The sequence below is a fragment of the Vicia villosa genome, unplaced genomic scaffold (genome assembly GCF_029867415.1).
Source record: "Vicia villosa cultivar HV-30 ecotype Madison, WI unplaced genomic scaffold, Vvil1.0 ctg.001111F_1_1, whole genome shotgun sequence".
Classification (NCBI taxonomy): Eukaryota; Viridiplantae; Streptophyta; class Magnoliopsida; order Fabales; family Fabaceae; genus Vicia; species Vicia villosa.
The window spans coordinates 4844-16860 of record NW_026705482.1 but is presented as its reverse complement, the minus strand read 5'-3'; the positions used below and the strand labels follow the sequence as shown (position 1 = coordinate 16860).

The following is a 12017-nucleotide window of genomic DNA, read 5'->3' as shown; positions in this document are numbered from 1 at the left end:
TTATCTATTTTGATTCACTGTTTGATTGTAGCGTGGCATAAAAACAATGTTGGTTTGTTCCTCAGATGGGGGATATAAGGGATCTTTAAGAGGGAAAGGCATCCCTTGAGTCTCGGCCACGGATTTTACACATACGGTGTAGTCTTTGTAAGTAGCACAATCCTTTTGACCAAAGTGCAACTTACCCCTTCGGCAAACTGTTTTCCAGGCTTGCACCATTTCTTCTAGTTTGCCAGAATTTGTGGCCAGATGGTAGAACATGAGATCATCAACTTCTTTCATTTCAGGGGGACTCACGAAAGCATATCCAAACGTCCTTCTAGCCAAGATGGGATTATAATTGATTCCTCCTCTTAGTCCCATGAGAGGCATATTGCCGAATTTTTCGCAGCTCATAATAATTTCTACGTCATCCAACGATCTATTATACCAGACAATGTCTTTGGCTGCCAGCCCCATGATTCTATCAGCCCACCTCGATGTGTGTCTATTGTCAACGAAAGGACCACGCTCAGGAAGATGAGATCTAAACCAACGGTACAATAATGGGGCACAACATTGGACCAACCCCCCCTTTCGGCCATTTCTGTGATGTATTGAGTGGTAAACGTCGCCTAGGAGTGTAGGAACTGGATTCTTCAGAATGAAGATATGGATTACATTTATGTCAACAAAATTGACCACATTTGGAAACATTGCTATGCCATAGATACTCAAGGCCAGGATAGCTCTATATGTGTCCCATTCCTTAGCCACAATGGCGTCATAAGCAGTCTGAACCAAGAACTCCAAGTGGAAACCTTGACAATTTCCTTTCTCTTTGAGGTTTGCTTCCACAACCGATTTGCTCAAATAAAGAGCCTTTGAAATATCAAGAGAAGTGGGAGCTTTCATCGTACTATGATATGGTATCTGCTCTTTGATGGAAATGCCGAGAAAAAGCGAATATTCCTCCAAGGTGGGAACCAAGTGGTAGTCAGGAAAGGTGAAACAACGGAGGGAAGGATTGTAGAACTGGAGCAAAGTATGAACTCCATCCTGCTCATACTTGGTGAATGGTGTCTTGAGGAAATATAGGATCCTCCCATAATCTTGCTTGAACTTGGTCAACTCATCCAGTGTAATCTGACTTGCCAACCCCTTAAGAGAACCCAGATTCGGATTCGGGAAATTGTACGAGTAGGTGTTTTTTCTGCCAGGCCTCATCTTTAAGAATGGTATGTTGATCGGAGACAAAGCCAAAAAATCCTGAAAATAAATAAAACATGCATGTTAAATGATATGGTGGAATGCATTTCGTTTAGGGAGAGTCCCAAAGTCTTGCCATCTATTTCTTTATATTTGTTTCTTTTCTTTTTCTTTTTTTTGAAATACTTTGGTTTTTCTTTTCTCTTTTTCTTTTGAAACAGACTTTGGGATTCTTCCACAATGAAATGAGGTGGACATAGTAATGATGTGATGTGATATGTGTGCAATGTGATGAGAGACTGATTCTCTCGCATTTCTGGATATCTGGGTCATACTGAATGTAACAGGTTTAAAATTCCAACTTCAGATTGCAATATAGGAATCCGGGTATGATGAAGGTCAGTATCCTGTCCCACCCCAATCTCACGGGTATGACTTCTAGACACGGACAGGTGGTCCCTAATGGTCACCAGGGTTAACGATTCCCATGGGGTACAATGTGTTTGAGGCACAAACGTGCCAGACACAATGTTCCATGAAAGAACCTCGCCTGGTCGTGGTACCCCATGTCAAGCTCGATCGTATCAAACGCTACGGGAGTTGACATGGGCATCCACACTAATCCTAAGTATCACTGGCCTGGGTAGTGGGCCTTTTACCTCACACAAACCCCCCACCTGCAAAACAAATCAGGAAAAATATGTGGCCCCCACGGGGACCCATAATATAGTCCAGATGCATGCGGAAAGTAAACATGATATGCAAGCAAGAAATAAATATAATATGCAAGCATATATACAAATGAAGCAAACACATAAGTAAATAAAGAAACACCCAATAAACGAAACAAACAAAGGCTAGGATCGACTCGTTAAGAATGGACCAGCACAGGTCTATCAACATCCCCAACAGAGTCGCCAGCTGTCGCACGCTCGCGAAAAATGAACAAAGTCACCACCAATATAGTTATCCCATAAGGGAGAGGAATATCAGAAAACCTGGCAAAGGAAGGAACAGGGTCTTGCGACCAGAGAATCTAGATACGGGAGTCGGTTACGCAAGGGGAAGGTACTAGCACCCCTCGTACTCGATGGTATCCACCTATGTTTGTTTCTATCTAAAGGGTGTATACTATATCTATGTCTAAATATGAATGAATGCAAAATGTAGGAAAAATAAAGAATTATACTCGCACGGGCCCTACCCCGCTGCCTACGTATCCTTTTCAGGAATCAGAGTTACCGTAGCTCGGCTCAAGATTTTCTGTTTGTTTTGTGTTTTTTAGTTGGGCGGAGTTAACGTTCGTGCTCTTTGCATAAGGGGACGACCTACGATGCGTTCGAGCGGAAATAACAATGCCCTTAAGAATGCCATACGAGGCAAGAGAGAGAAGAGAGAAGATTTGTCGAGCGTCTCGAGTTACTCCCTTAAACAAGCGAGGTTCGATCGACTCTTTGTTTGTGTTTTTTATGGGTGGGAACTTCCACTCAAGTGATCCCCTTAAACAAGAGGGACGAGAGCTTTCGTTCCTTTTTATTGTTTTCACTTATTTATTAATGTTTTTTAGGTGTTTTCTTGGTATTTTTTAAAGAGATTTTATTTTGATATTTATTAAGTATTTTAATGTTGTAAAAGAAAAAGAGATGAAAGAAAGGGGGACTAGCCTAATTTCTAAGCCTAGAATTATTGTTGTTTTAATGGGAAATTCTAAGTCTAAACTATGCTACGGAAATTCTAAAAGGAGCAAGAAAACAAGATCGATTAAAAGGGATTAAAGTCTAATTAAAAGCCAAGAATTAAAATCTACAAAGAAGTAAAATCCAATTCTATACATGCTACTTGAGCTCACACAACAAAAATCAAAATTTCTAATCCTAAGTCAATTAGCGATTTATTTACAAGAGGAATTAAAATCAAGAGGACATTTACAAATATGAACAAAAATGATTCATTTAGGCTATTAAAACAATTAGAAGAAAGTTACAAAAATATTAGCAAAACCTAAACATCCTAAAATATCTAAAGTCATTTTTTATACATTTTTATGTTTGAGTTAAAAAGGGATTATGAATTAAAAATTGGAAGAGAAACAAAATTAAAAGGGAAGTAATCTAAACTGCCAGGGGGTGCAATAGTATTTTTTGTATGAACTAACATTATGTGTTATGGCAATACTGGATCCAAAACAGGGGTGTAAAAAGCAGTAGCGCCCAGGCCCAGGTTTAGAAATGAGTGGTGCTCTAGCAGAGTGAGGGTACGATCCAGAAAATCTCCAGGCCTGGTGTTTTCGTGGCCCATTCACTTGATCCATCTTTATTTCATTTGTCTTTTAGTCAGCATTTATTTTTATTCTTATGTGACTCAGCGTGCATTAGATTTTTTTAGCATATGGTTTTATTGAAAGAAAATGAAACGTGACATTACTATAGGATCAATTGGTCAAGTGTAAACTTAAGTCATATAGGACAAAAACTAAGCATGGACCAATCAGCAATCAACACATAATATTCTAATCATTTGCAATAAGACAAAGTATCATCCTAATAGAAAAAGCAACCAGTACATGTAAGCCACGTCAGCATTAGAGGCATAATCCCTAAAAACAAAACACTGGCGCCGGAGAACTTCCGATCATCTTCTCCGATGGCCTCACGGCGAAGCTGCGCACAAATCTTCCAAAATTTTACAAGACTAACATCATTCAACTCGTTTTTCTCTTCTGAGCACGGATCAGGCATCAGTTTTCTCTAATATCCACTCTAATAGCCTAACCGAAACCAGATCTGAAACGCTAGATAACAAAACTTCTCATACTCAACACTACACATAGCTATATCATATTCTCAGCATACAGCAAGCAATAAGACAATCAATGCACTAAAAAACGATCACTATATTCAGGAAATCGAACAAGTTCAAGAACCTACACATACTATGCATTATATTTTCGCGAGCACGTTGAGGTTTAGCAAATCACAGCAACCTATCACATTTCCAAGATATTGAGGAAGGTTTAAGAACTTACTTGCTGTGGTCTTGAATTGCTAGCCTCCAAAAACGCTTAACCTCTGTCTTTGGATCTTGGAGATGGTGACGATGATAAGCTCCAATGCTATGCTTCAGCTTCTGCGAAGTGAGCTCAGAGACAACGAACATTGAAGGAACACTCGAATCTTGCTCGGACTATCAGTGATAGAGATGAAGATCATGGAGTTTGAGGTGCAAAATCTTGATGAGAAGGATCCATGTTACTTGTTGATGGCAGAGGAGAGTTTGATGGTGGAGGAGAGTTGTTTATGGCGGTGATGAGTTGTTTATGGCGGTGATGAGATTCAGAGTTTGTTACAGTTTGTAACAAACTTCAGTTTTGGTGAGGAGAAGGGAGAGAGCATGAGGGAGAGAAATGGAGAGAGAGTTTTGGAAGAAAAATGAGAAAATATGAGAGTGTGTGTGTGAGTTGTGAAGGATCTGAGTTTATATATGGAGAGTGAGTATGCATGATTGTTATGGTGAGGATCGTGTGTAGTGGATGTTTTTTCCTTGCAAACTTAGTGTATACGTTTGCAACTTGTGGTGAACTTTTTATCAACTTTTTGGGCTCAGTGGTTTTGTATGGCTTTTTGTGGAATGGTTGTTCATGTTGTCTACTTTTCTCATGTATAAGTCCGACTATAGCTCATCAAATGGTCCAATCTTGGTACCAATTTAAAGAGGGCATAGCGTGGAATGGTTTTGGTGTTGGAAGATTCTCGAATCAATGCTTGAGGTATGGGAAATATGATCACAAACTCAAGGTGTCACTACTTCTCTGGGCGTGCGCGCGCGTGCCCTGCTTCAGGCCTAGCAAGGTGTTAAAACCCAATCATATGAGTGTGTGACTTTGAGCCCTCCTATCTTGCTCCACATGTATCTAAAACCTTCTATCTTCGTACCGTTTGAAAGAGGACATAGTGTAGAACAAGTTTGTATTAGAGGAATCTCAAAAGACTCTCCACAATCCCTTAAAATTGACTTTAGATTTAGCATACCACATGTTTGACTGAATGCCTTGCGCATGCCCTAGGTTCTGGCCCATGTATTTGGCAATGCGTGACTTAGCCAGAGTGTGACTTTGAGGCTTTGTAATTCATTCAATATCTACCCAAATGACTTGATTATTGGTTTGTTGTATAGAGGGTATGTAGAAGGAGAGGATGGAATCATGTTTGAACCTAATGGATGTTTGAGTTTTCTTATAATCATTCTCAAAGTTGACACGCCACGTGTTTGTAAAAATATTTGTTTGTGTCCAGAAACTTGCCCAGCAATGTGACTTGATTCAAAAGAAAAAGCTCCAACTTCAAACCTCTTTATCTTCTCAACCACGACTCAAATGAAAAAACCTTCAACTAGAGAATTGTAGCATGCCATGATCTGAGCATCTTTGATGTTGGGAATTTTCTAAAATAGGGCCTTTTGACACGTGTAAATCAGGGCTGAAGTGGACTGTTCATCAAGCTTTTAAGAGCCAAAATATTTTCTAAGTATGAAACTTTCTTTTTTTGATTATTTTCTATTTTTGGTAACTTTTGTCAAACTCCTGATTTTATCCATTCTTTGACTTTTCTTGACCGATTTTCCACCAAAAGTCAATATTTGAGTGATCGACCTGATTTTGACCCAAAAGTCAACTGTTCTGATTTTTCTTCGATCTCAACGAAATTCCCGATTAATCAGTTTCTGACCAATGGCGATCAACTTGAACACTTCCACACAGTCATCATACCATCACTCCTCATAAAATCAGCTCTTGGTCAATATGTTGACCAAGAAGTCAACTGCGTTGACTTTGGTCAAGAAACCCTAATTCAGGATAATCAGATGAATAATAAGCTTGTACTCTCCTAATCAATGCTCTGAACTGAAGGAAAACCCTAGTTTCAAGGGGTCTTGAGCATAAAGATGACACTTCATATTGGGCTTCAATTCTCTTCTCCTGATCAAGTACCAATAGTATGAATATATGCAATGACATGGCCTAGACGGATGTAGGCTTATGAATTGTAAGCCAGATAAATAAGGGTAGGACAAATTTGGGGTATGACAACGCTATCATCCATGTTTTACTCCACCCCTTATTATCATTTCCGTTGTAGTTAAGATTTGTCTGGATCCATCGGGAAATATCAACCGAAAAGAATTCTGTCATCAGCTTGCTGGGTACAATGCTTTTCCAAATGGGAAGGCACTTCATACAATCTCTGAGCGCATGAATGGTAGATTCACACACATTTCCGCAGAGCTTACATCCTGCATTTCCAAGCCCCTTCTTGCTCATACTCAGGTTGGTAGGAATCCGATCGTGTTTTAAAAGCCACACAAAGCTTTTGCATCTTTCCGGAACAACTGCTTTCCAAATCTTCATCCAGTCATTGTGTTCAACATCTTCCTCCTTTCCCTTTAATTCTTGATACATTATCTTAACCGAAAATTTATCACGGTTTATACCTGCAAAATAGAAAACATCAGGAATTGTTTCCGCACTAGGCGACACACATGATCGGAGCTTGTCCAACCACTGTTGCGGAAGCCACTGAGACAGAATCTAAATATTCCACTCCCCTCTCTCATTAACCAAGTCACACACTTTAGCTCCTCTAAGATTGTGAGGGATACACACATCATAATTATTTAGACAATAATCCTTTCCAAGCGAATTATCTTCCCATGCTTTGATGCATTTTCCATCTCCAACTATCCACATACCAGTATCTAGCAATATGGGAATAGTTCTAGCAACATCTCTCCATAAGGATGAATCGGATGTTCTCACCTTCAAACAGTCCTCAGCAGACTCAATATTGTATTTATTCCTCAAAACCTTACACCAAAAATCATCCGCATTCGTATACATTTTCCAGCCCAGCTTCATCAAGCAAACATTGTTTAAAGTGGAAAGATCTCTCAATCCCGTACCGCCTAACTGTTTCGATCTCGTAACATTATTCCATGCTATAGCATGTAGCTTCTTCTTCTTATCAGTATCACCCCAAACAAACTTTCTTTGAAGACTTTGAACCTCATCAATACACTTTTTAGGCAGTTTATTTGTCATCATTGGATATAGCGGAATAGCCTCGATAACACTCTTTGCAAGAGTGATTCTACCGGCTAAAGATAAATTATTCCGCTTCCAGCTATTAAGTTTTATCGCCACTTGCTCTATAATATAATGAAAATCACTATTCTTTAACTTTTGAGCACTAAGAGGGACTCCTAGGTATTTTCCAAAGCATTTTGTATGTCGAAACTTCGACATATGCAGCAATTGCAATTGTGTGCTTCTCGCAACATTCTTGGAGAAGAGAATGCTGGTTTTGTCTTGATTAACTTCCTGGCCGGATAGATTGCAGAATGTTTCCAGAGTCTGCATGACACACTGCATCTGCCGCTGAGTAGCTTCTCCAAACAAAACAAGATCATCCGCAAACATAAGGTGCGATATTCCAATACCATTCTTGCCAAGCTTCAGACCTTTCCACATCTTATTATCCACTGCTTCCTCAATGAGATGTGATAATTTATCCATACATAGAACAAAAAGATAAGGAGAAATAGGACCCCCCTGTCTAATACCGTGTTGAGGGCGAAAGAACTCATTTCGCGACCCGTTCCAATTCACATTCGTCTCGATGCTAGTAACAACATGCATGATGATGTTTATAAGTTTCTCTGGAATTTGAATCTCTTGTAAGGTGCGCCAAATGAATTCCCAACTTAACTTATCATAAGCTTTCGACAAGTCCACTTTGATAGCAATGAAGTCTGTTTTTCCCTTGGATTTTTCCATGTTATGCATAGCCTCTCTAGCAATAATGATATTCTCATGAATAAGTCTGCCCGAGACGAAGCCCGTTTGATACGGAGAAACCAGCTTGTTCAATAGGTTTTTTAACCTTCCAACAATAATCTTACTCACCACCTTGTAAATCGTATTGCAAAGAGAAATCGGTCTGAACTGCGTCACAGCAACTGGTTTATCCACCTTTGGGATTAAACATATATCAGTTTTATTAACACTCGAAATTGTTGCCGGTTGATTCCAGACTTTCTGAACAAAATTACAAACCGATGGTCCAACTATATCCCAAGATTTCTGATAGAAGCCAGCAGGGAAACCGTCGGGACCCGGCGCCTTCCAAGGTTTCATATCAAACAAAGCCTTGCGGATTTCAACATTAGTTACCAAGGTTTCCAACTTTCCAACATCTTCTTCTGTCAATTTAGGGAAGGTATAATTGGTTTGGTACCATCTACTCCCATAGTTTCCCAACTTGAAAAGATTTCTATAAAAATTGTTGACTAGCTCTTTAAGGCATTCATCCTTCTCTATCCACTCACCATTATCATCCTTAAGCATCCCAATTTTATTCTTTCGTCTTCTCGTTACAGTTTTGAGGTGATAATATTTTGTATTACGGTCTCCATCAGATAGCCATTTAGCACGTGAGCGTTGAAACCACATTAACTCCTCTTGTTTTAGAATTGTACTCAACTCATTTTGCAGTTTCTTTTCAAGGGATATCAACCCTCTAGCACCATGCTTGCATTGAATATTCTCTTGAATACCATGCAGCCTGGATATGATACGTTTTTTAGTTTTTTGAATGTGCAAAATGGTACAGTTCTTCCATTCCTTGGCATCTTCTTCTATTCTTTTAAGGTTCACATTAATCTCATCATGATTGTTCCAATAACCTGTTAGCCGATCCACATAACTATTGTCAACCATCCATGCACTTTCAAAACGGAAAGGACGACACAGTTTCTCAGGACCATTATTAGTTAAAGAGATCATGATTGGATGGTGATCAGAGAAACTAACTCGAGTCAAAACCTTCACATGACCATTAGGAAACATCAATCTCCAAGCTTCATTGCCAATAGCCTTATCCATCCTCTCATGATTCTTTGTCCTCCATGGTAAATGCCTCCTCTCCAGGTAAATTTTGGACCACTTGCTCCCATATCATGTAGGTTACACTCCTCCATATTATTTCTGAATGTAGCGCATTTCCTGTTAGAAATATGACCACCACCTTTTTTTTTCATTTGTGTATGCGATGTCATTAAAATCTCCTGCAACAAACCATGGAGAATTAACAGTGCTGGCAATATTTTTCAAACTGTTCCACATCATTTTCCTCCTTTGCTCATACGGACTTGCATAAACCGATGTGAACCGCCACTCCATCCCATCTGAGTGAGTAACTCTTAAATGAATCCATTGTTCTTCATAAGAACACAAAGTTGCTGTTAACTTTTCATCTTTACAGGAAACTATGATGCTCCCCCCAAATCCTACATTATCCACTGAGAAAAATTGACTGAAACCCAACTTTTGTAGTGGAGTATGAAGTTTTGTTGGATTGCATCTAGTTTCCATGAAAACAAAAACTCAGGTCTATACATATCACTGTAATACTTGCTGTATCTGTAAAAATCTTTCCCCGCAGCTCCTCGACAATTCCACACTATTATTTTAATGTTTGTATTCATCATTAAAAACATATATGTGTGAGGGACAAGAACATAGTCAACATTAACAAGCTTCAGGAGTCTCCTGAACTTTTTCCTCCTCCATCTCATTACCAATCTCATGAGTCTGGCTCCCTTCCTGTTTCCTCAACAAAATTTCAGCCACTGGTTCCAACACGGTATTACCTACCGGGATGAAATTATATTCCTCCTTGTGTGTATCTGGAGGTTTTGCAGCCTGACCAAAAGCTATTGTAGTTGCATCATTTGCATGATATTCTTCAGTAGCCTCTTTGAAGTTAGCAACAATGTCTTCCCTCCTTAGATTCCCATTTTCTTCTCTTGAAACCCTATCATGACTGTTTGTAATTGCCTGCGCTGAAGTATTTGTTTCCATAATATTAGTCTTCTGCATGTTGACATAAGTTTCATTAAAGAAATCCATCTGGTGAGTCTTCTCGTATATGCCTTCTAAAGTTCTCTTCATTGGTTCCATGTTTCTATCTTTAAACCCTGCCTTTCCACGTGTCGCCACTTTAATCGATGTCTTGATCTTGCATGTTGGATCCACTTTTTTAGCTTTTTAATCCTTGGTTTTTGTATCTTTTTGTCTCCTCTTTAATGATTCTCCAGCTGTATTAACTAAATCCCGTCCTACTATTCTTGTAGCAGACACAATTAATGCCTCATCATTGTTTGTGTCTGCCACCATTAACTCCTCATCATTGTTCATAATTTTTTTATTTTTTTCCTGATTCATTTTCATGATGGTTTCCTCATTTGTTTCCGCAACTATTGGAATAGCATCATTACTTTCCTTACTTATTCCACTTGTCCCTTCCACGTCATCAACAAGCGCCTGAAACCTAGATCCGGCTTTCGCCATCCAAGAATTCGCCGCCGGTTGTTTCCGCTTTACCTCCACAGGCTTCTTGCCACGTTTTGGTTTCTGCACCACTTGCCAAGGGCCCTCATCACTATCTTTTTTATTTTCTGCTTCATTTTTCTGGATCAAATCCATGCTGCCTTGGTTCTTGATTGTTAATGCATTACTATTCTCGACCTTCTCTTTACCTTTCAAGGGACAACATCCTTATAGTGCCCAAACTTTCCACATGTAAGACATAACATATGCAAACCTTCATATTCCACCTTATAACTTTTATTTTTTATGGAAAACATGGCAAGTAATGGTTTTGATATATCGACCTCAACGCATAGACGAGCATATTTTCCTCTTTCTGTTTGCAATGTATTTTTATCAACCTTAACAGTACGTCCGACCCGATCCCCAATGACATGCACAACTTTAGGATCATAATATTCCACTGGTAATCCCGAGATTCTAATCCAACCTGCAACATGCGCGATTGAATCATTCTCAGGCTGAAAATTCGGTGTCCACTCCTTGATTGTCAGATAGTGATCATATTTGAACCAAGGTCCATCCGCAATAGTCGCATTCTTATCTTCCTCGTGTGTAAAGGCTACCAAGTAATAATCATGACTGAGATCAATTATGTTGATAATCCCTTTCCTTACCCACATTTGTTTCAATCTGGTTTCTAAAGCTTTGTAGCCTATCTTTCTTCCCAGTAACTTCACAATCACCCCTCTTATCCAAGGCCTCTGAATTCTATTCTCTTCATACTTGGATAGGATAATCTGTGGGCAGTCATATCCTCCCATCTTTCCTTCTTTCACCATGATACCGACCGATTCAATGGTTAACTTTTCTTCTGAGTCCAACATGTCTTCTTCATCATCATCACCCTCTTCATCTCCATCTATCATGGGTAATGACGTTTCGCCTGTAACAATGTTTCTGTATGACACCGCATCTCCCTTCATAGTTTTCTACCCCTCCTGACTCCTTTCTTCACCATCCGCGTACATTTCCTGAGAGTTGTTAGCATTAATCCTTTTCGTAAAAGTTCCTCCGTTCTCAGATTGTGGCATATGCTACTCCCTATGTGTGGATCATATGACAACACCGGTGAGTGCACCGGTGGTGGTGATAGCATGTTCTCTCAAACCCTAGCAGAGCTATTCGTGTGTGACTTTAATTTCTCTCTATCTTGTCACTTATAACTTTATGTGAGATGATTTATAGCAATTAATACAGTGTGGTGCAAAATATAAAAAGTTAAGGGTGCAAACTTTAAAAGAATTGAATTATTGGTGAAATTGTCTGAATCTATTTTGTTATATGCGAGAATCTATTTTAATTATTTTGTTTTCTGCATTAAATATTTTAGATTTTTCAAAATCTTCTACTGCATTAATTATTTTAGATTTTTCAAAATCTTCTA

General features: G+C 39.1%; 2 protein-coding genes across 2 annotated transcripts; both read right to left on the bottom strand.

Annotated features, from left to right (window-relative positions):
• Positions 1 to 1206, bottom strand: LOC131633309 (uncharacterized). The gene has a single exon (XM_058904022.1). It carries the CDS (start codon positions 1204 to 1206, stop codon positions 1 to 3), a length of 1206 nt encoding a protein of 401 aa, XP_058760005.1.
• A 9576-nt stretch (positions 1207 to 10782) lies between these two features.
• On the bottom strand, positions 10783 to 11556 carry LOC131633324 (uncharacterized). The gene has a single exon (XM_058904045.1). It carries the CDS (start codon positions 11554 to 11556, stop codon positions 10783 to 10785), a length of 774 nt encoding a protein of 257 aa, XP_058760028.1.
• Between the last annotated feature and the right edge of the window lie 461 nt (positions 11557 to 12017).